We start from the raw sequence: 24,065 nt of genomic DNA on the forward strand, positions 1-24,065 counted from the left end.
GGTGATTGTCTGGAAATCTAGAACTCACTGTCTCCTGGTGATTGCCTGAAAATCTAGAACTCACTTTCTCCCAGTGATTGTCCAAAAATCTAGAACTCACTGTCTCCTGGTGGTTGTCTGAAAATCTAGAACTCACTGTCTCCTGGTGATTGTCTGAAAATCTAGAACTCACTTTCTCCCAGTGATTGGCCGAAAATCTAGAACTCACTGTCTCCTGGTGATTGTCTGGAAATCTAAAACTCACTGTCTCCTGGTGATTGCCTGAAAATCTAGAACTCACTGTCTCCCTGTGATTGTCCATAAATCTAGAACTCACTGTCTCCTGGTGATTGTCCGAAAATCTAGAACTCACTGTCTCCCGGTGATTGCCTGAAAATCTAGAACTCACTGTCTCCTGGTGATTGTCCGAAAATCTAGAACTCACTGTCTCCCGGTGATTGCCTGAAAATCTAGAACTCACTGTCTCCGGTGATTGGCCCAGTCACCCATCCGGCTTTCATGTCAAAGGGAACTAGAACTCACCCTCTCCTGGTTTCTAGCCTGGTGTCTCAATCAGTAGACCAAACTTGCTTTTGTTCCGTCACAGTGAGTGTCTTTATTATTCTTGTCCTCTAGAAGGGGAGAAGCATGTGTCCACCGGGGTTGGCGGGGGGGGGGGGGGCTTCCGCCGCGACTACTGGGTGAAGCGTCGAGGACTGTATTTGTGCTCGAACTGGGCGACATCGAACTTCCTCTTGCAACCGGCATAATTCATGTAGCGGATCTTGCCAAAGACGGCCCGCTCAGCCCATCCTTGATCGTGGATCCCACAGATGGACCACATACAGCCTAGCATAGACCAAGAAGACTTGTTCAAATAAGGTGTCTAATTTAATCCAATCCCAACCCAATCTAATTTAATCTATAATCTAATCTAACATTTGTGCTAGTTGTTCCCGACTCTTAAGGGATGGTGCTCATCTCTGTTTCAAAGCCGAAGAGCCAGCGCTGTCCGAAGACGTCTCCGTGGTCATGTGGCTGGCATGACTCAACGCCCTCCCTTCCCACTAAAGGTGGTTCCTATTTTTCTACTTGCATTTTTAACCTGCTTTCGAACTGCTAGGTTGGCAGAAGCTGGGACAAGTAGCGGGAGCTCCCTCCGCTACGCGGCACTCGGGATTCGAACCGCTGAACTGCCGATCTTCTGATCGACAAGTTCAGCGTCTTAGCCACCGCGTCCCGCATTTCTCTGTTACTCACCGACATAGCCGTTGGGGTCTCGGCCGTCCAATTCATAGCGGTCATTCAGGTAGATGCTAAACTGCAGGGCCTCCTCAGGTGACCTGGTCCACTCCAAGATCTTCTTGGCCCAGTACATCCGCAGGAAGCCGTGCATCTTCCCTTCGTGAACCATCTGGAGCTGAGATGGAATGGAGGAGGAAGGACTGATGAACTTCACATCTCCATGGAGAAAGCTGGGGTCACTTGGGAAATCCCAGCATCCTTGGCTTGGAAGGGACCTTCAAGATCTTTTTACACCAGGAGTGTCAAACTCGATTTCATTGAGGGCCGCATCAGGGTTGTGTTTGACCTCTGCCAGCAAAAGCAGGCTCCCGGGCTCCATTTTAGGCTGGGATGGCCTCCCGCAACCCTCTCCCAGCGAAAGCAGGCTCCCGAGCTCCGTTTCAGGCTAGGATGGCCTCCCGCAACCCTCTCCCAGCGAAAGCAGGCTCCCGAGCTCTGTTTCAGGCTGGGATGGTGTCCTGCAACCCTCTGCCAGCGAAAATGGAGCTCGGGAGGGCCGCACACTGTTTCCAGGACACCCCTGCAGGCCAGTTCTAAGCACCCCTGTGGGCTGGATGTGGCCTGCAGGCTTTGTGTCTGAACACCCCTGTTTCAGGCTGTCTTCCGATCCTTCCTGATAAACGCCCACCGATCCTGGTTTGAAAAGCTCAATGATGCAGCCCCATAACCCCCCATCAGGGTTTAAATTATTCTCCAAAGAGGACAGGACATTGTGACTGTCGCTAAGCAGTTCTGAAAAAGTGACTTTCGACCGTTCTTCACCCTCGCAATCGTCGCGACATATCCGTGGCGTCGCGCCATCAAAATTCAGCTGCTTGGCAACTGGCTTGTATTTATGACGGTCGCGGGTGTCCCTTGGGGCGGGGGGGGGCATCACGGGATCCACTTTGGCGACCTTCTGACAAGCCAAGTCAACGGAGAAGCCCGATTCGCTTAACAACTGGGCGACTGACTTAACAACGGCAGCGATTCACTTAAGAATCAGGGCAAGAAAGTTTGTAAAACGGGCCAAAGCTCCCTTAGCAACTGCCTCGCTTAGCGATAGAAATCTGGGGCTCAACTGTGGCATGGCCTCCACGCATGCAGTTAAGAGCCGAGGTGGCGCAGAGGTTAAATGCAGCACTGCAGGCTACTTCAGCTGACTGCAGTTCTGCAGTTCGGCTGTTCAAATCTCACCGGCTCAGGGTTGACTCAGCCTTCCATCCTTCCGAGGTGGGTAAAATGGGGACCCAGATTGTTGTTGGGGGCGATATGCTGACTCTGTGAACCGCTTAGAGAGGGCTGAAAGCCCTATGAAGCGGTATATAAGTCTAACTGCTATTGCTATTGCTATGCAGTTGAAGAAGGTCACAAAAACCCTAGTCATATGCAATTCACCAGGATATGTGCTAACCATGTTTCCTCTTGACTTCGGCCTACCTGCGCAGCGTTCCACAGCGGGTCGTGGGTCTTCCCTTCTTCTAACTGCTCCAGTGTGTACAAGTAAGGCCTCTTGTCCTTGGCATGGAGCTTCAGTGTGGTCTTGGCCCAGTCGTAAGCACCTTTGGAAGAATATACACCTGTCAGAACGCTGGAGAGCAACCCTTCCAGTGTTGTGACTTGTCAGCTGCCAGCCCCTCAAGCAGCCGAATCTGGGATTCGGGATCAGCATCGGGGCAGCCTGAGAGCTCCGAGGGGGAAGAGGGAATGGAGTTGGCAGAGAGAGAGAAAGAGAGAGAAAGAGAGGGAGAGAGAGAGAGAGAGAGAGGCGGAGCCTGGACCGTCCGTCAGCCCTCAGATGGAGAGTCAATAGCCCTCAGGTCTGGAAGGGGCTGATGAGGAAGAGGCGGAACAGCTGGGTCCCGTGCCTGCTGTGCAGATGCGCAAAATGCAGAGGAGAGGAGAGCAGTGGAAATCTATGGGCCGGTCCTTGGGAAGGAAGAGCCACCGCTGCTAGCGAAGCCCCACCCTAGCTCGGGATAAAAAAAGGCAGGGGGCGGAGATGAATAGATAGGACAGACAACTACTCATCTCCCGGACGGACGGACTTCTTAGCCTGCAGTAAGAGCAACTTTTTGCTGGCGCTCCTAATTAAAGGAATCTTTGAGTTAACTTTTGTTGTGTTTGGGGAGCTGGCTCAGAACACCCAGTTGGAAGGAGAGGGTCAAACGGGAAATTAGCCAGGACTCACTACATAAACACAAGGGAGCAAGATCCCACATGCATACGCATACATCCCAAATGTCTTCGAGCCTTATCTAGTTTTCCCCACGCAAAAACTGCCTGTCTGGGAAGATTCCTGTATTATAGGCAGAAAACAATAAAGTAGCTAGTTTGAACTCTACACACCTGAGTCCAGTTATTCACACCTGAGACAGGGGCTGCATTCACACAACCAGCACAGGTTTAAGGATGCAGCTGACCTGCAAACCTGACCTTCGGTTAGGTCCTTGAGTCTACGTGTGTCGTATGGGCCCAAGTGTCAAGCGTTCCAAATATCATGCAGAATTAAATCAGAGTCCAAGGCAAAACTATCCTTAAAGTTCCAATTTAATAAGTCAGACATGTTGGCAACAAACTGTGGAACCCCAAATCTAAAAGCTTCCTGGGATTCCACCCAGTTGAAAGTTCATGATCTTATTCCCCACACTCATAAACCCATCACATGGTCTAATCTTCTTCGGCCATGCTGGCATCTCCACCCAGCTGGTTCCGGTCAGGTGCAGAGGTGCGGAGACGAAAGATGACCTTGGGCTTCTAGAAAGGAATGACAACAACACATTCCACAATTCTACTCCTTACTATTCCCTCCTCCCAACTACTACACTAATGAAACAGCATAATGAAAGAAGAGAGGGTGTGGCAGGACAAAGATCCTAAAAAGGAATATACGACGGAGGGCTCCATTACCTTCAACCTTGTCGTAGTTGGGGTTGTAGAAACAGAAGTTGTCCGCCAGCTCCCGACGCACCACGGCCTCCTCGATGAAACCTTCCACGGACTCTTTGTACCTGGCGCGATGTTTACGCACCTCCAAAATGGCTCGTTGCACAGCCACCTGACCTATGAGGGATGAAATCAGAGGTCATCCATCTACCCACTAAGGCAGGGGTGGATTCCTGAAGTCTCCGCTGCCGGTTCACTCGTTAAGACGCGCTGTGCGCGCATGCGCAGAACAATAGATATCCCTCTGCGCGTGTGCAGAAGCAAAAACCAAGATGGCGGCTGGTTCCAGCAACCTAGGCTGCCAAACTACAACTGGTTCAGCCAAACCGGTCCAAACTGGTAGGACACCCCCCCCCCCCTCTGCACACTAAGGTTACCAGCCTCTGGGCTATCATTTATTTATTATTAAATTCATAAGTGCAGGGAACGGTCATAAGTCCTGACCATTAATGGTGTCATGGTAACTTCAAACGGTCATTAAGCGAATTGTTGAGGACTACCACGTCCCCACAACATGCCCGAACACCCCGCCCAAGCTCATTTTAGCAAACTGGCTTGTTGGCTTGTTGATTCTGGGAAATGCAATCTTATTACTGCAATGCGCTTTACATGGGGCTGCCCTTGAAGAGTGTTCGGAGACTACAGTTGGTCCAGAATGCGGCTGCGCGAGCGATATCGGGTGTACCTAGATACACCCATGTTACACCTATCCTCCGCGAGCTGCACTGGCTTCTCATCGGTCTCCGAACGCGCTTCAAGGTGCTGGTTATCACCTTTAAAGCCCTATATGGCCTAGGACCCGGATATCTGCGAGACCGTCTCCTGCCACATACCTCCCAACGACCCATAAGATCTCACAGGATGGGCCTTCTCTGGGTGCCGTCGACCGAACAATGCCAGTTGGCGACCACTCGGGGGAGGTCTTTCTCTGTAGCTGCCCCGGCCCTGTGGAATGATCTACCCGCAGAGATCTTAGGAACTGAGGTGGCGCAGTGGTTAAATGCAGCACTGCAGGCCACTTCAGCTGACTGCAGTTCTGCAGTTTGGCTGTTCAAATCTCACCGTCTCAGGGTTGACTCAGCCTTCCATCCTTCCGAGGTGGGTAAAATGAGGACCCAGATTGTTGTTGTTGGGGGCGATATGCTGACTCTGTAAACCACTTAGAGACGGCTGAAAGCCCTAGGAAGCGGTATATAAGTCTAACTGCTATTGCTATTGCTATCCGGACCCTTCCCACTCTCTCGGCCTTCCGAAAAGCCACTAAAACTTGGCTGTTCCGGCAGGCCTGGGGCTGTTGACCCCAGAATACGGTCCAGCCCCATCTAGAACTGAGTGTATGGTGTGCTGTTTTTTAAATCTATCTTTTCTTTTCTTTATATTTTTGTTTTTATTTTATTCTGTATTGTAAGCCGCCCGGAGTCCTACGGGCAGCATATAAATGTTATTAAATTCAAAATTCAAATTCAAAAACATATCTACAGAACATCAGATTGGGGGAGACTTCTAGCTCTGGGTTCAAATTCTCTCCCCCTAGCCCCCCAATCAATGTACGGGCTGCACTGATGCGCCAGCTGGGCTTCCCAAAGGCTCCAATTCCTCTCTGAGCATGCAACGCACAGCCACAATCGAGCCCAACGTTTCTGTTGTTAAGCGAGACATTTATTAAGTGAGCTTTGCCCCATTTTACGACCGTTCTTGCCCCAGTTGTTAAGTGAATCACCGCAGCTGCAAATTGACTTTGCTTGTCAGAAGGTCACCAAAGGGGATCACACAACCTTGGGACAATAGCAATAGCAGTTAGACTTATATACCGCTTCCTAGGGCTTTCAGCCCTCTCTAAGCGGTTAACAGAGTCAGCATATTGTCCCCAACAACAATCCGGGTCCTCATTTTACCCACCTCGGAAGGATGGAAGGCTGAGTCAACCCTGAGCCGGTGAGATTTGAACCGCTGAACTGCAGATAACAGTCAGCTGAAGTAGCCTGCAGTGCTGCATTTAACCACTGCGCCACCTCGGCTCAATGCAACGGTCGTAAATACGAGCCAATTACTAAGTGTCCGAATTTTGATCTCACGATTCTGAGGCTGCTACAAAGGTGGTAACCGTCAGCATTTTCCAGTGCTGTCGTAACTGTGGATGGTCCCTAAACAAAACGGTCGTAAGTCGAGAACTGCCTACACTCACCAAAGTGGAACCAGGGCGAGAGGTTGCTCAGGGCTGGCCGGTTGGGGTTGTTTCGGTCCGAGCCAAAGGACTTCAGCCTGTCCTTCACAAACTCTTCCAGCACCTTCAAGCCAGAGGCGGATCCTGGCGTGGCCCACTCCACCTCCTTCACAGAGCGATCCACTTCCAAGCTGGAGTAGCAGGCCTCCCAGTTGATGGGCTGCAAGATTTCAAGCAGGGCAGAGACACCGGTTGCAAGAAGGAAAAAGAACACGAAGTGGGGGAAATCTGAGTGTCTCTCTAATGCTCCTGCGGAGATCTAAAGACCAGATCGACACAAGGAGGTTCAATTAAACCAGTGTTTCTCAACCTTAGCAACTTGAAGATGTCCGGACTTCAACTCCCAGAATTCCCCAGCCAGCGAATGCTGGCTGGGGAATTCTGGGAGTTGAAGTCCGGACATCTTCAAGTTGCCAAGGTTGAGAAACACTGAATTAAACTAATCTTTTGCTGAAAGCCTATGCGCAGGAATCTTCTCAACATCTAGCATTTCCAAATGAGGCCAGAAATGACGAATTTTGTGGCACCATGACAGTTGTTTGCCCCTACGAACCACCATAGAGGTTCTCCAACATTCGTCCTGAACGTTGCCGGCCAAAATGGAGCTTATGAGAGCCGTATCTGCCCCTCAGAAGTCCCGTTTGGCAGTCCGGAGGCCTTCCCAGGAGCTTGCTGGCCGAAATGGAGCTTCCGAAGAGCGCACCTGCCCCTCAGAAGCCCCGTTTGGCCATCAAGACGCCTCACCCGCCCCTTGGTAGGCCCTCCGTGGCCTTCCCCACCGTCAAATACCTCATATGCACTTAACAAGCTTTACATCCTTTACATTCGGAGACTACAATTGGTCCAGAATGCAGCCGCGCGAGCGATACTGGGTGTACCTAAATACACCCATGTTACACCTATCCTCCGCGAGCTGCACTGGCTCCCTATCGGTCTCCAAACACGCTTCAAGGTGCTGGTTATTACCTTTAAAGCCCTACATGGCCTAGGACCCGGATATCTGCGAGACTGCCTCCTGCCACATACCTCCCAACGGCCGATAAGATCTCACAGGGTGGGCCTTCTCCGGGTGCCGTCAACCGGGCAATGCTGGCTGGCCACCCCCCGGGGGAGGGCCTTCTCTGTAGCTGCCCCGGCCCTCTGAAACGATCTACCCCCTGAAATCCGGACCCTCCCCACTCTATCGGCCTTCCGAACGTCTGTTAAGACCTGGCTGTTCCGGCAGGCCTGGGGCTAGGTTAAGGGTTAGCGTTAGGTTTAGCGTTAGGTTAAGAGTTAGGTTTAGGGTTAGGTTTAGGGTTAGGTTTGGGGGGGTTAGGTTTAGGTTTAGCCGTTAATTTTAGCTTTACCGCTCACAGCGTGCTTTTTTCGTCGCGCTGTGATGATGTCAGGTACGCGGTTTCGTCGAGCGCGCTTTAGTCGACCGAGGTTTTGTGGTGGCACCTAAGATTGAGTGCATGTTGTGTCCTTTTTAAATTCGTTCTGTCTTATATTTTAATTCTTTTAATATTTTCTTTTTTAAACTGTTTTTATGTAAGCCGCCCGGAGTCTTCCGGGATTGGGCGGCATACAAATCCATTAAAATTAAATTAAATTACATCTAATTATTGAATGCACGGGTGAAAGGAGGGAGTGATCTCTTTAAAGGTACGAGATTCATTCCCACAAATTCTCAGGTTACGACTCGAACGGGCCGGTTCCATTCCATTCGTGACTTGAGGTCAGTGGTGGGTTTCCATTTTTTTTTTTACTACCTGGATGTGTACGCTCACACGGAACACTTCTGCGCATGCACAGAAGCACACAGGCAGGTGGGCGGAGCCTCCCACCTCTGGCACTACCGTTTCGCCTGATCCGGGCCGGAAACCCATCTCTGCTCGAGGTCTGTCTGTAGTTGGCGTTAGATTGGATCAATGGAACTCAAAAGGACTTGGACTTGAATTTGCTTGTGGCTACATAGGGACTTCTAGGCTGATTCCTCTTTTGACTCCCTCCCCAGATTCTGTCATTCCCATCACCTCTGCCGGAAGTCCAGCGGGGAAAGGGTGCTTCACAACAGGGGGAAATTCGGTCAGGAACTTGGGGAGTTGGTCATGGATCTTTCGCCGAATTGTCCTCGCCCCGTATTCCTGCTTCTCCGAGGCAACCCAGCACGGGACAATATTGTGGGCGTCCACCTGAGGATGGGAAACGAGAGGAGCTCGGCCAATCAAAAGGAAAGGGATTAAGAAAATTGTAGGAAAACCTTGGTATCCTTTTTTTTAAAAAATTGAAAATTTTGAAAACAAAACTTTTACAAATATTTACCTCCCTCCCCCTACCCTCCCCCCAACCCCCCCCACCCCGACTTCCCAGGACCAGTACAGGGTATAAATCTTTAACAAAGATATTCTAAGATAAACTTTTCTTTTTGGGTTTAATGGAAAAAGACTTGGAAGTGTTTGGGGGAACTTTGATGTTATATATGTTGACAGCAAGAAAAAGTCTACTGTATTTTTTGGAGTATAAGACGCACCAAGATTTTGAAGAGGCAAATGTACTCTGCAGACCTCCAAAAAACGGGTCCGGGTTTTTTTTTCCAAAAAAGGGGATGAATAGCCTTTAGGAGGCTTGTAGAGTGCTCCTAGGGGGGGCATGCCCCCCCCCCAAATGAGCAAAAAACGGCCCATTTTTTGAGAAAATGGGCCAGTTTTTGTCAAAAAAGGGCATGCATAGCCTTTAGCAGGCTTATAGAGTGCTCCTGGGGGCTGGGGGGGGGCAAAATTGAGCAAAAATCGGCCTGTTTTTTTGCTCATTTCTGCCCCCAGCCCCCAGGAGCACTCTAAAAGCCTCCTAAAGGCTCTGCATGGCCGTTTTGGTGAAGGGGGCAGGAGTTTGGGAGGCAAAAAATGCTGTATTCAGTGTACAAGACGCACCCAGATTTTCAGCCTCTTTTTTGAGGTGGAAAAGGTGTGTCTTATACTCCGAAAAATACGGTACTTTATGCACAAAAATGGAAGGACATTTCGATCCCCATAATGGATGAATGGCTGCGAACGTTGATGGAATTAGCAAAGATATTTGGATCAAATAAAAGAATGTAAGTGCTTATAAATTTCTACTTGGAAACCCTTTCTGGACTTTATGCTTGAGGTGGGAATAAATGAAACTTTGATTTTGGGTTTTACTGATTAGATTGATTGGTCGTTCTAGAAATGGCTAGGTTATACTATTATGGAAAAGTAAAAAAAATGAGGTTTGATGTTACTGTTTATTCTACTTTTCTTTCTTTTTCCTTTCTTTTCTACACTTCTCCCTTCCCTTTTCCTGTTTTTCCTACTATTTTCTTTTGAATTTTTATATTATAAATATTATAAATATTATAAATTAATATAAGACAGCATCTATATTTCCTGGGTTGGATGAGGAGAACAGATCTTTTTTCTTCTGTCCTGAGCACTTTTTACAGGCGCAAGATTGAGAGCGTTTTAACAAACTGCTTCTCTGTTCGGTTTGGTAGCAGCAGCGCCTCAGATAGAAAGTCCCTACAGAGAGTAGTGAGGACAACCAAGAAGGTTATAGGAAACTCGTTTCCCATCGTTCAGGATGCTGCTTATAAGCGCTATGGGCTTAGAGCTCGAAGTGTTGTTAGAGAACCCGCACACCCCACTTTACGGTGGGGTGTTTCCGTTGCTCCCCTCTGGGAGGAAGCCCCAACCCAGCACCTGAGCAAGAGGCACATCGCTCGGCAGACGTTCCTGGATGTCTCGAACCCACTGCATGGGAACACGGAGCGGGGAGAAATCTGTCACTACCCCGCCAATGACGTGTTGGGTCACAAAGCGAGGCAGCGTGTCTTTCGCGAAACCGACCAGCAAGTGGAAAGGGATGTCGAGCAGTTGACACTCCTGCAAAATGGGGGGAAAAACAGATTGTCATCAACACAACACCCTGTGCGCCACAGCAAGGAGAACCTGTTCGTTTGACTGTTGTAACGATTCAAAATTATGACAGCCTACTCGCCCTTATGACCGACACACCATCCCTCGGGGCTTGACTTGCAATTATCCATTTAGTGACCATGGCACTGTGAAAAGTGACTTATGACCATTTTTCACACTTTTCACACATCTCCGTGGTCCCAACCTTCTAACAAGCAAAGTCAACCAGGAAGACAGACTCACTTAACGACCGTCTTACTCATTTAACAAGTGCAGCGATTCACTTCTCAACGGTGGCAAGGAAAGTCGTAAAATGAGGCAAAACTCCCGGAACACATTTCTCACTTAGCAACATACATTTTGGCCTCAATTCTGGTCGTACGTCGAGAACCACCTGTAGAAATTGGGGCAATGCTTCTCAAGATGTGTGGACTTCAACTCCCAGAATTCCCCAGCCAGTGTTGCAATACGAGAAATCCTGGACTTACGACCACAATCGAGCCCAAAATTTCCATTGCCACGGAAGATAATTCTCCAGTGAAATTTGCCTCATTTTACGACCTCTTTTGCAGTCGTTAAGTGAATCATGCAGTCGTTAAGTGAATCTGACCCTGTTAGTAACTTGGCTATTGTAGTGATTCACTTAACAGCCGTGCCAAGAAAGACCGTCAAACGGGACAAAACGCACATAACAACTGTCTCGCTTAGCGGTGGAAATTTTGGGCTCCGCTGTAGTCGTAAAACGAGGACTACCTATACCATTTTCTTGCTCTGAATCCACAGAGCGGGGGGAACAGTAAGCTTTTACCCTCCCTGCGCCCGCAATGACACACACACACACAAACACACACACATATCCCGCGCCAGTACCTCAGCAACTTCCTCCAGGCCTCTGAGCATAAAACCGAAGTGGCGGATGGTGGCATCCAGGAATTTGGGCACCAGGCAGAAGCAAACATGCAGCGGGAGGCGCTGTTTTAACGCCAGGCGCTGGGCGTAAAGGAAAGCCCAATTATCTGCAAGAAGGACACACAGGGGAGAACCATCATGGATCATTTATCTTTCAGCGACCCCATAATCCCTTGCGGGGTGGAGTGTGGGCAACTGAATGGAACCGTGTGTTTTGTGGCCAGATGCCTTTCCCGTTGCCAATGAGGAGTTTTGTTCAGCAGGCCACCGCACCACTCTAAGGGTGGGAAACAAGGAGATAGGGGTGCTAATTCTGCTGAGATCTCTTTGGGATTCAAAATCCATCCTGCTAAACCCCCAAAAGCAGGTTTAACGGAAGAAAGGGGTTGATCCAGGTGTGGGGACCTGTCCTTCCCTCGGGAACTGGACCAATCCCCATTGAGTAGTTTTCACCAAGCGGGATTTACTTCTTCTTTTTTTTAATATATTTTTATTTACAAAACACACATACAAATCCTTCTTCTTTACATACTGTAGAAAGTGTACCAGTTGGTTACAAAACGCTTTTGTGCATCTCTTCCACCGTCATCAAATATAATTCATATTAACTCTAATATCTTAACTCGGCTATTTATTATAGTACCACCATCATACCTCCACTTTTATTTGACTATGATTATTTAAACGTCCTTCATCATAAAATATACCAAGATTTAATACATAACCACCTACTGGCATTTCATTTACTTATTTATAAAATCCTCCATTAACAGGGAAGGAGGGAGGGAAGGAGGGAAAGAAGGAGAGAAGGAGAGAAGAAAGGAGGGAAGGAAGGAGGGAAGGAAGGAAGGAGAGAAGGAAAGAAGAAAGGAGGGAAGGAAGGAGGGAATGTAGGAGAGAAGGAAGGGGGGAAGGAAGGAGGAAAGGAAGGGGGAAAGGAAGGAGAGAAGGAGAAAAGAAAGGAGGGAAGGAAGGAGGGAAGGAGAGAAGGAGGGAAGGGGAAGGAGGGAGGGAAGGAAGGGGAGTAGGAGAGAAGAAACGAGGGAAGGAAAGAGGGAGGGAGGGAAGAAGAAGTAGGACCGTTGTAAGATAAGATGGATCTATGGGATGTTAAAAAAGCAATCTTTAAGTATATTGTCAACAGTAGGGAAAAATTGTTATAAATACATATTATTAATAACAGTTATGAGATCATATAATTGTGAATGTATATATGAAATTGATAAAATAAAATAAAATTTTTAAAAAAATCCTCCATTAACATTAAATCCTCTAGCTAAACATCCATAATATTTAATACCAAAATTAGACACAGCTAAGTTTTAATTATTACGGGGGGGAAATGTTATGATATAGGATATAGTTAAATAAAGAAAGGATAATGATAATAAATTATATACACCAAGCGGGATTTACAATCTCACCTTGAACCCTCTGATCGCGGGACATCCAGTACAAGATCCCCCGCGCGCCCTCTTTCAGATCGGGAGCCGGAGAGATCAACCGGACGCGCCTCTTGTTGTACGGGAACTCCGCGACTGACGCCCCCGCACTCAAGCGGGCTTCCTTCACTGACTCGGCCAAGCTCTGGGTTCGAGAATCACCCAGTTTCAACTTCTTCTTTGCAGCGCAGGCTTCTGTGCCAGCGTCGTCCAGTTTTCTGCCTCCTTCCGAGCTGTCGGATGTCGATGTGGCCGGCCCAGGCTTCCTCTTCTTCGGAGACATGGCTGCGAGTTCAAAAATGGGTCTCTACGAAAAAGGGGTGGAGCATAAGCAGTTGGAAACCCATTTTTTCTAGATTTGATCAAAATCTAGCTGGGCTTTCAGCTAGATCCCTGGAGGACCCGAAGTTTTTTCAGCATCGGTGCCCAGCTACAGTTATAAAAAGGTAGACTGCTTCTGAGGGAGGAGGTTCCATTGAATGTCGATTTGGGGGATATTCTCCAAAACGGAGGTTTCTTGATTAGGTTCAGAAGAGTTAAGAAATGTCGCACACCTCTCCATTTTCTTGTTAACAACCACCCTAGGAGGTAGACTGGGCATGGGGTTAGGTAATCCTTGACTTACGACCACAATTGAGACCCCCCCAAAAAAATTTACGTTGCTAACTGAAACACTTGTCAAGGGAATTATGCCCCATTTTACATCTTTTCTTGCCAAGGTTGTTAAGTGAAGTGCTGCAGTTAAGCCAGTAACATGGTCGTTAAGTGAATCCAACTTCCCCATTGACTGTGCTTGTCCGAAGGTCGCAAAAGGGATCACGTGACCCCCGGGATGCCGAGACCGTCATAAATATGAATCAGTTGCCAAGCATCTGAATTTTGAGGACGTCGACTACAGGGATTCTGCAATGGTCGTAAGTGTGAAAAACGGTCTTAAATCATTTTTTTTCAATGCCATTGTAACGTCAAACGGTCACTAGATGAACAGTCGTAAGTGGAGGGCGGCTGGTATTTGAGAACCTTCCAGCCAGCTTCTGATAAGCAAAGTCAATGGGGGGGAAGCTGGATCTGCTTAACGACTGCCTGGTTCACTTAACAACTGCAGGGATTCACTTAACAACGTGGCAAAAAAAGACTGTACAATCAACCACGACTCGCTTCCCAAGTGCCTTGCTTAGCAACAGGAATTCCGATTCCAATTGTGGTCGTAAGTCAAGGACCAACTGTGGTCATAAATCGAGGGCCGGCTGTCTTAGCTTTGCATGGCAATTTAGGTCTCACAATCCAATCTCAGCCTAATTCCAGTCTGTTAAATATCCCAGGAATTAAGCATAAACCCAAATGAAACCCACATAGATATAAAGACATCCCAGAGGGGCTTCCCCATAGATCATCCCATGATGCCCCTAACTGGCTGGTGTGTTTGTGTATGCGTGTTGTTTGTGTAGGATTCTGGGCTGTGATGTTCCTTTTTTTAATATATAAAGGCCTTTTTAGATCTACAAAGAGCATTTCATAATCCAAGCAGGCTGTTTAAACCCACCCTCCCTCCGGGCTGTCTCTCCAGATGTATCTGCCAGACCATCATGTTGTTGCGGGGGATGATGGGTGTGGTAGCCGTCCCATTGGGCAATTCCAGCTCTGTTTACACCACAGCTGCAGTTTGCAAAACTAACAGGGAAGACTTAAAAAGCTGAGGAATTTGCCCTAAAGCAGGCTTTTCCTATTTTTTTCTTTTATTTAATATAAACAATCCATTTTCCATGAAGCGGTGTTAATGCTGGGTCTGGATGCCAATATTTTGTGCCAACGTCAAAATAGATAACCTTGTTCGTTATTTAATCTCATCTTGGCTTCGTTTCCAATACCTTATAAGTATCTAATATTGTAACAATTTATTTATTTTATTAATTAGACTTACATACCGCTTCATAGGGCTTTCAGCCCTCTCTAAGCGGTTTACAAATTGTTTTAGCAAATTGAGTCAGCAACTTGCCCCCACAGTCCGGGTCCGCATTTCACCCACCTCGGAAGGATGGAAGGCTGAGTCGACCTTGAGCTGGTGAGATTTGAACCGCTGAACTGCAGATCACAGTCAGCTAAAGTGGCCTGATTTATTTAATTCTCTTGGTTAAATTAACTATGAATACATTTTCTATACTTTAGATAACTTCTTTGACTATGAATTCTTATGTCTTATTCTCTAACTGGGAAGTCTTCAAACTTGGCAACTTTAAGACTTGTGGACTTCAACTCCCAGAATTCTCCAGTCAGCCTGGAGAATTCTGGGAGTTGAAGTCCACAAGTCTTAAAGTTGCCAAGTTTGGGGACCCCTGGGTAAAACGAAAGCAGCCTTTTTCAAACTTGGCAACTTTAAGGTAGACTACAACTCCCAGGATTCCTCAAGGCAGCCATGCTATTCTATCCTATGCTATTCTATGCTATGCTAGCTGAGGAATCCTGGGAGTTGTAGTCCACCTGTCTTTAAAGTTTCCAAGTTTGAAAAACTAAGCCCTACAATCTCGATTATTTAAAAGATGCCTAAAACGAATGAATAAATAAAACTTCTCCGTCTTTTTTAAAACCCTCCCTCCCTCCCTCCCCCCCTGCGTGGGGCTCGTCTGCCACCCCACTCCCTCCTCCTCCAGCCGAATCAAGATCAAGAGTAGAGCTGGAAAGGGACCTTGGAGGTCTTCTATTCCAACCCCCTGCTCAAGCAGGAGCACTACAGAGCCCATCCTCCTCTGCAGTCTCGTGCAAAAAAAAAGACAAATCCTGACCACACGCAGGATTCCGTTCTACAACAGCCTTGCAAAGTAGGCCAGGGAGGATTTCCCAGAGGAGACACGAGAGAAACAGAAGCCCGGCATGCAGGAAGGAATCCGGCCACTCACCCGGCGATCTCCGCCCGGTCTTCAGCCAGCCAGCCGGTCGCTGGGCCCGCTTACACAACACAACGCCAGGCTGGGCGGGGAAAGAGGTGGAGCCGCCACGCCCCTCGCCACGCCCCTCCGCCGCTCGCGCGTTTTTGTGAATGAACTTCGGAGAAAGGATGGAATGTTGAGACTTTTCCTTTCTGGCGTTCGAACTCTGACGTCACTGGTTTGGGCTGGGCGGGGACTCCAGCGAGGTTTCAGCTGACTCTTTCTTTCTTTCTTTCTTTCTTTCTTTCTTCTTTCTTTCTTTCTTTCTTTCCTTCCTTCCTTCCTTCCTTCCTTCTTTCTTTCTTTCTTTCTTTCTTTCGGAAGAAATGTCCTTTATATTTTATTTATTTCACTTATTTTATTTATTTTATTATTTATTATTTTATTTATTATTTTATTTATTTTGCTTATTTTGTTTATTTTATTTATTCTATTTATTTTATTTATTTTATTTATTTTATTTATTTTATTTATTTTATTTATTTCACTTATTTTATTTATTATTTATTATTTGTTTTATTTATTTTATTTTTTATTTTATTCGTTTTATTCGTTTTATTTATTTTATTTATTTTACTTATTTTACTTATTTTACTTATTTTACTTATTTTACTTATTTATTATTTGTTTTATTTATTTATTATTTGTTTTATTTATTTTGTTTATTTCACTTATTTATTTTATTTATTTCACTTATTTTATTATTATTTATTATTTGTTTTATTTATTTTATTTATTTATTTTATTCATTTTATTTATTTTACTTATTTTATTTATTTAGTATTTTTTAATTTTTTTATTCATTTTATTTATTTTACTTATTTTGTTTATTTTATTTGTTTTGTCAAGCGTGCATTAGATAACATGCATAAGTATAAACATGATTTTGGATCCATGAAATGGGTACGAATAAAAAAGAACATTGGGACAGGGACGGTAGGCACTCTGGTGCACTTATCCAGGCCCCCTGAGGAATGGGATGAGGTCAACGGTAGACAGTCTGAGGTTAAAGTTTTGGAGGTTTGGGGAAGAAACCACAGAATCAGGTAGAGCATTCCAGGCGTCGACCACTCTGTGGCTGAAGTCGTATTTTCTGCAATCGAGTTTGGAGCAGTTTCTATCTATTGCTTGTATCTATTGTGTGCTCCTGTGTTGTGGTTGAAGCGGAAATAGTCATTGACAGGTAAACTGCCCAGAGAGTGCTGTAAAACACTATGGGACAGTATATAAATTAAAGTTCTATAAGTCTAAATGGCTATCTATTGGACTGCCTTCTCTCAACTGGAATAGAATAACAGAGTTGGAAGGGACCTTGGAGGTCTTCTAGTCCAACCCCCTGCTCAGGCAGAAAACCCTACACCACTTCAGACAGATGGTTCTCCAACATCTTCTTAAAACCTTCCAGTGTTGGAGCATTCACAACTTCTGGAGGCAAGTAGCTCTACTGGTTAATTGTACTCTCCCTAGGGCCTAGGCTGTGCTGCAGAGCTAATAAGCAAGGGGGGGGGGGACCTGTGCATTTCATTTTTCTTGCCTAAACGTAGAACCTTAACTCTTTTCACCGTTGAATTTCATTTTCTTAGATAGTGCCCAATGTTCAAGTTTGTCAAGATCTTTCTGTATCTTGAGCCTGTCTTCTGGAGTGTTGGCTATTCCTGCCAGCTTGGTGTCATCTGCAAATTTGATGAGTTCCCCATCTATTCCCTCATCCAAATCATTGATGAAGATGTTGAAGAGTCCTGGGCCTAAAACAGAGCCTTGGGGTCCCCCACTGCACACTTCCCTCCATGAAGATGCAGTTCCATTGAGGACGACACGTTGAGTGCGGTTGGTCAGCCAGTTACGAATCCATCTGGTGGTGATGCTGTCCAACCCACATTCTTCTACTTTATCTAGTAGTAGGTTACGGTCTACCTTATCAAATGCCTTACTGAAGTCCAAGTAAACTATATCAACGGCATTCCTCTGGCCCACTAATTTTGTCCCTTTGTCAAAGAATGCAATAAGATTAGTCTGGCGTGATCTGTTTTTGACAAACCCATGTTGGCTTTTGGCTATTATTTTGTTTACTTCTAGGTGTTCGCTAATTTGTTGCTTGATTATCTTTTCCAGAATCTTTCTTGGTATTGAGGTCAGGCTGATAGGTCTGTAGTTTCCTGGATCTGGGTTTTTCCCCTTTTTTTGAAGATGGGAACCACATCAGCTCTTTTCCAGTCTTCTGGCAGTTCCCCGGTGCTCCAGGATCTCTGAAAGATAAAGTTCAGTGGTTCTGAGATCTCATCTGCCAGTTCCATCCTGGGGTGTAATCCATCCAGTCCTGGTGATTTGAACTCATCTAGGGTAGACAGGTGCTCACTTATCATTTTCTTCCCTATTTCAATTTGTGTTCCTAATCTGATTTTTGTGGTGCTGTTTTTGATAGGTTGGACTGTTTTATCCCTTTGTGTAAAGACAGATGCAAAAAATGAGTTAAATAGTTCTGCTTTCTCCCTGTTGCTTGTCACCTTCTTGCCACTTTCTCCCAGCCATGGACCAATTGTTTCCTTAACCTTTTTCTTGTTTTTAACATGTTAGAAGAAGCTTTTTTTGTTATTTTTTACTTTTGTGGCAAGCTTTTCTTCACTGTGAGCCTTAGCTTTCCTCACTTCATCTTCACAGGCTCGGGCTATTTGCTGATATTCTGCCTTAGTTATGTCCCCCTCTTTCCACTTTTTATACTTATCTTTTTTGTCTTTCAATTTGTCAGATAGTTCTTTATGCAGCCATGCTGGTTTCTTTTGGGAGCTGTTATTTTTCTTTTTCATTGGTATTGTGCTAGACTGGGCTTTTGTAATCTCATTTTTCAAAATTTCCCAAGCTTCTTGAGTTGTCTTCCCCTTGAGGATTCTCATCCATGGAATTTTTCCCAAGCTCCCTCTAAGTTTATTGAAATTAGCTCTCTTAAAGTCCAAGACTTTAGTTTGACTTTGTTCTACTACTTGTGTTTGCATAATGTTTTTTTAACTGTTTTATTCAATACATTTTATTTATTTCATTTCATTTTCATTTTATACAATCACTTATATACTGTGCGTAAAAAAAAAGAGAAAAAAAAAAAAACCCCAACATGACACTTCATTCCCCCATACACCCTCTCTTCTCCCCCTCCAACTTTCATTTCACCCCTCCAGCATTCCCCTCTTCTACTTCCCTTCCCCCTCAGACATCTCCCCCTCCCTCCATCTCACCCTCCTTACATTCCCTCTCACTCCCTCTTTACTTCTCCCTCCTCTTTCCCTCTTCTCCTCGCTTTGGTGTATCCATACATTTCAGTTTGTTTTAAAAGAGAAAAAGAAAAAAAGAAAAAAAAGGAAAACGAGCCGCAGTATACAAGTGAATTCTTATTGTTCTAAGAATTGAAACTGTAATTCCACCCTCCCCCCTCCCCCCTATAATCCCCCCTCCCTAGCCCCCTTACGGCTTCGCAGGTCCCATACCCGGCATAATTCTTTAACAAGCATTTGAGTATAATAAGGCCAGCTAACTTTAAAATTAAAAAAATAAAATAAAAATAAAGCCAAAGAAAAAAAAAGAGAATAGTAAAAAATACAAAGGAAATCAAGGAAATCAGAATAAAAAAAAAACACACACACACACAAAAAGAAAGGAGAAACAAGAAGGGTCAATAAACCCACTACGTTAACACAGCTTCCCATTATCTGTAAATCTTAAACAATGTAGCTCATTCCAAATTTCGGTTATTTTACTACTTGCAGGGTTTCAAACTGTATTAGAGCCAGGTAAGTTGATCAATTAGGATTCCCCAACTAAAAGTCTCATTGCTTTGTCTATCTATTCAGACCTTTAATTTATCTCTTTTTTATCCGAATATCCAAACCTTTCTATAAAACCATTAAACTCAAGTACTTCTTTCATTTTTCATTTCCAACACCTCCCTTTCTATCCTTACCCACCTCCACATGTAAATTTTTTTACCTTCCACCCTGCCTTTATCCATATCCACATATATATTTTATCCGCATCCATTGCTCCTCCCATATTTACTCCACTTTCCTGAAGACTCTCCGACCAATCTTTCTTGACCTTATATTGAAATAGCAACTCAAACAAACATCAGCTTGCATTCTAGCCCCAGGTAGTCTAATTAAGCTTTCGCTACCCTTCCCTCTCCCACGCGCCTCCCAACTCCGTTCGTCCCAGACCACAACTCAAAAAGATCGCAATCTCCGCTCTCCTCGCCTAGGAAAATAATTCATGTGCAATTTGAGTTAGAGTTCAGACAAATCTTATATACAATATGTGTCCACAATCAGCAACGCTTCTTTCAGTCTCCATGTCTCATCATCGATATACAACTTTCCCATTTTATCCCAGACGAAAATCATAAAGCTTTAAGAACATCACTAAGTCTTTATTCTTTAGTCTTCTGCCCTTCCGGAAGAGGAAAGCAACACCCTCCGCCTTGTAGCCACGTGTCTCGCTGTTTGTCTTCTCCTTCTCCTTGTCTCTCTCCAGGTCCGGATGAATCAGGAAGTCCCGCCTTCAGGGTCTCGTAGTAAAATTCTCGGGCTTCACAGACAGAATTAATGCGGTGTTTTTGGTTGCCAAATGTAACTGTAATACCAGCTGGGACTTCCCATTTGTATGGAATCTGAGAATTTCTGAGTTCTTCGGTTAAGAAAGCGTACTCTCTCCTTGTTCTTAATATTTGAGATGGTATCTCTTTAAAAACAATCAAGTCCTGTCCATCAATTCTCAACCTCTTGCTGTAAAGCCTCTGTATTATCTCATTTCTGGATTCCCTTGTGGTAAAGTATATAATTATGTCCCTCGGAAGCTGTCGCTGTTTTGCTACCCACGAATTCTGGCGGTAAATTCTTTGAATCTGCCAATCAAAGTTAAATCCCGGACTTCCCACCAAGCGGCTGATAGCCTCAAAGAAGATCTGTTTCAAATTCTCCTGTTGGTTTTCACGCAATCCTCTAACTCTAATTGCAAAGGCAGTCTTATTATAATTTATCATGACAAGTTGTTTTTGAGCATTTTCAATTTCCTGTTGTAACGTTTGAATTTTGGATATCAAATTAAGATTAGTTTCTTCCAAAAGTTCCAATTTGTCCTCCGTTTCAGCAATATAATCTGTCATGACTGTCATTACTCCGATCATATCCTTCTTTGCCTGAGCAATTTTAGCATCAAATTGATCATATAAATCCGATATCAGTTGATTAATTTCCTGTCTGAAATCATTAAGCGTTTTGAGAAGAAATTCTTGTGTTAACAAATCTCCCGTGGAGGGTGTAGGAGGCAAGGGTAGCGGCTTCATAGCAGTTTTTGGAGATATGTTATTAAGGAAGCGCTTCTGTTTAGATTTGGGAGCCATTCCAGAGTAAAAATAAAAGACAAGCAATCAAGCGAGCCAAAAATCAAAGTCTCTGCTCCCCTCAGTTAATCTTTTAGCAATTAGTACGGAGAAGCCTTCAGGAGGGTAGGGCTGACTAAGTACGTCACATCAAACACAAAAGCTACGAGATCGCCATCTTGTGACGCAGCTAAAAAAGAAAGGGAGCCTTTTGCGAAATTGAAGCTGGTATTTTAGATAGTAATAGAAGAAATTCCTCAGGAATGGTCCCCGCCCGGATTGACTTTTAAATAGCTTAGCTTTGTCCTGGGGGGGGGGCAATCTGCCTAGGGCTGCAAAAAAGGCAGCGCGGAAAACTGGCCGGAGTAAAGGCTCAGCTAATGTTGAACCTCTTCTCCATTCACAGCAAAAAAAAGCTATGAATTACAAAGAGATCCTAACGACTGACCTTCTCCCTGCCCCTTTCTGCCAGAAAGGGGAGATATCTATAGATCTTATAAGATATACGAACCAGAATCCTGACAGGAGCTTCATTGAGCTCCCGACGGCGGCAGGCTCCTCCCCCCGAAGCCTGTTTGCATAATGTTGAATTCCAACATTGCATGGTCACTTGCCCCCAGGGTTCCTGTGGCTTCAACACCTTCTATCGTTTCCTCTCTGTTAGTGAGAATTAAGTCCAATATGGCTGATCCTCTTGTTCCCTTCTCTACTTTTTGGGAAACAAAGTTGTCTGCTAGGTTTGTTAGGAACCTGTTGGATCTTCCACTTGGTGCAGAGTTTGTTTCCCGGTTGATGTTGGGGTAGTTAAAATCCGTGGCGCGACAAAACCGCGGTCCACTAAAGCGTGCCCGATTAAAGCGCGTACCTGACGTCATCAGCAGCACGACAAATACGACCGCGGAGAAAAAAGGGCGCTTTAAAAAGCGCTTTTAAAGCAAGCCGATTCACGTTAAGGTAAGGGTTAGGGTTAGGGTTAGGGTTAGGTTAAGGGTTAGGTTAAGGGTTAGGGTTAGGTTTAGCGTTAGGTTAAGGGTTAGGTTTAGGGTTAGGTATAGGGTTAGGGTTAGGTTTAGGGTTAGGTTTAGGGTTAGGTTTGGGGGGGTTAGGTTTAGGTTTACGCGTTAATTTTAGCTTTACTGCTCATAGTGTGCTTTTTTCGTCGCGCTGTGATGACGTCAGGTACGCGGTTTCGTCGAGCGCGCTTTAGTCGACCGTGGTTTTGTGGTGGGACCGTTAAAATCCCCCTATGGCAATGTCATTTCCCCCCAACCTTTAATACTGACCCAAATGCATTCAAGATAGTTCTCATCATTGTTGTGCTCTATTTCTGTAGAGATGTAGTTATTCCTTATATATAGTGCAACTCCACTTCCTCTTTTATTTGGTTTATTTCTTTTAAATACTTTAAATCTTTCTAGCTGTATGTGCCATTTGTGGGTTTCATCCCACCAAGTTTCTGTAATGGCAACAATATCGTATCTGCCCTCATTTACTTGAATTTCTAATTCACCCTGTTTATTCCTCATACTCTGTGCATTGGTGCGTAGACATTTAAGTCCATTTTGATTGACCCTGTGTTTACTGTCTACACAACCTGTGTTATGCCTGACTGCCCCTGTTTTCTTGCCACTTGTATGATTCATGCACATGGTATGGCACTCACTATTAAATGCTCGGTTTTGCTTGACAGCAGGAGTGATAATCTTACCCACATAAACATCTATGTTACATGCACTGATAACCCTATGAGTTTTAGATTGCTGGGGACAGAAATGTTCTGTATCAATTAATTATCTGTCCCTGCTGTTCAGTTTAAATGTTTATCCAGAAAATCTGTGAATTTAATGCCAAGTAACTCAGTCCCTTTCTTGGATGGGTGCAAACCATCTCTTTGGTACAATTCTTCTTTTTGTAAGTCATATCTTTTTCTTCTGAATTTTTCCTATCGCTTTCCGATCACTCCACTGGTGATTCCTATTAGTTCTACTTGCATTTTTTTTACGTGCTTTCGAACTGCTAGGTTGGAAGAAGATGGGACAAGTAACGGGAGCTCCCCCCGTTACACGGTGCTAGGGATTCAAACCGCCAACCTTTCTGATCGACAAGCTCAGTGTCTTAGCCACTGAGCCACCACGTCCCTCTGAGTCACCGTGTCCCCCTCTTAGGAGGCTGGTAAGTGTGCTAGTTTGGCACCAATTTGGCATAGTCCAGAGAAAAGAATGTGTGTGTGTGTGTGTGTGTGTTGCATTTGTGCTGATAAATAAATAAAGGGAGACTAGTATAGATCTATTTCAAGCTATTTAGCTCTCATCAGCTAGCCATACCCTTACTGGGAATCGAACCTGGGCTTGTCATTTGGGAGATTGGGGACTGAAAAGCAAACTTTCCCACTTTTAGTGGTCCAGTGACCACTAAAATCAAAAAGCCCCACCAAGTGCTGGAATGAGGAAACACCAGGATTTCTTTTTAATCAAAAGAGTTTTTATTCATGAACACGGAAGGCAGCAGAAGGAAGTGAGACTCTGAAAATGAACCAAGGAGGGGAAACCCCCAGCCTTGATCCCCTTAGTAATTTAACAGCCAAAAATAATAGAATCTTGGAATGGAAAGATTCAAAGCCACCATCAGAGGTCATCTAGTCCAACCCACTTTCCCAGTGCAGGGTTCTACCACTGTAGCATTCCTGCCAACCCTTTGTCTGCTGAGAAAAAAAATAGTTTTATTTTCTTCATACCTGGATGGGAGAGAGGGTTTCCATCTCTACAAGCAACATTTTCACCAGCTCAGGTTAAAAAAAAAATAGGAGGTGCATTCACACAACCCCTTTGGCTTGGTGAGTGTTAACTTTGACTAGGGTTTTTATTTCTTTATTTGCAGCCCTTTGGTTGCAGGAACCCATCGTACGTGGTTAGTTTATGATTCCATGTATTGTACGAATCCAGAAAATTCAGTTACTCGTTCAGGGTGTTGTGGGAATGCTGTGTTTATCAGCGGATTCTGAAGTTCTTGCATGTAACATGTGAATTCAAAAGATGCAAAATGTCCGAGATTCTGAAAGAGAAAATTGTTGCAGAG

The 24,065-nt window shown here is 45.1% G+C and overlaps 1 protein-coding gene across 1 annotated transcript; it reads right to left on the reverse strand.

Annotated features, from left to right (window-relative positions):
• Positions 1-472: 472 nt before the first annotated feature.
• On the reverse strand, positions 473-15,677 carry LOC116513621 (deoxyribodipyrimidine photo-lyase-like). The gene is made up of 10 exons (XM_032224773.1): positions 15,599-15,677; positions 12,687-13,011; positions 11,224-11,369; positions 10,138-10,320; positions 8,452-8,610; positions 6,395-6,593; positions 4,174-4,326; positions 2,704-2,825; positions 1,240-1,399; positions 473-828 (listed from the first exon to the last, which is right to left on the reverse strand). Exons 2-10 carry the CDS (start codon positions 12,985-12,987, stop codon positions 674-676), a joined length of 1,578 nt encoding a protein of 525 aa, XP_032080664.1. The 5' UTR covers positions 12,988-13,011; positions 15,599-15,677; the 3' UTR covers positions 473-673.
• Positions 15,678-24,065: the final 8,388 nt, after the last annotated feature.

The sequence above is a fragment of the Thamnophis elegans genome, chromosome 10, assembly GCF_009769535.1.
Source record: "Thamnophis elegans isolate rThaEle1 chromosome 10, rThaEle1.pri, whole genome shotgun sequence".
NCBI classification, from domain to species: Eukaryota; Metazoa; Chordata; class Lepidosauria; order Squamata; family Colubridae; genus Thamnophis; species Thamnophis elegans.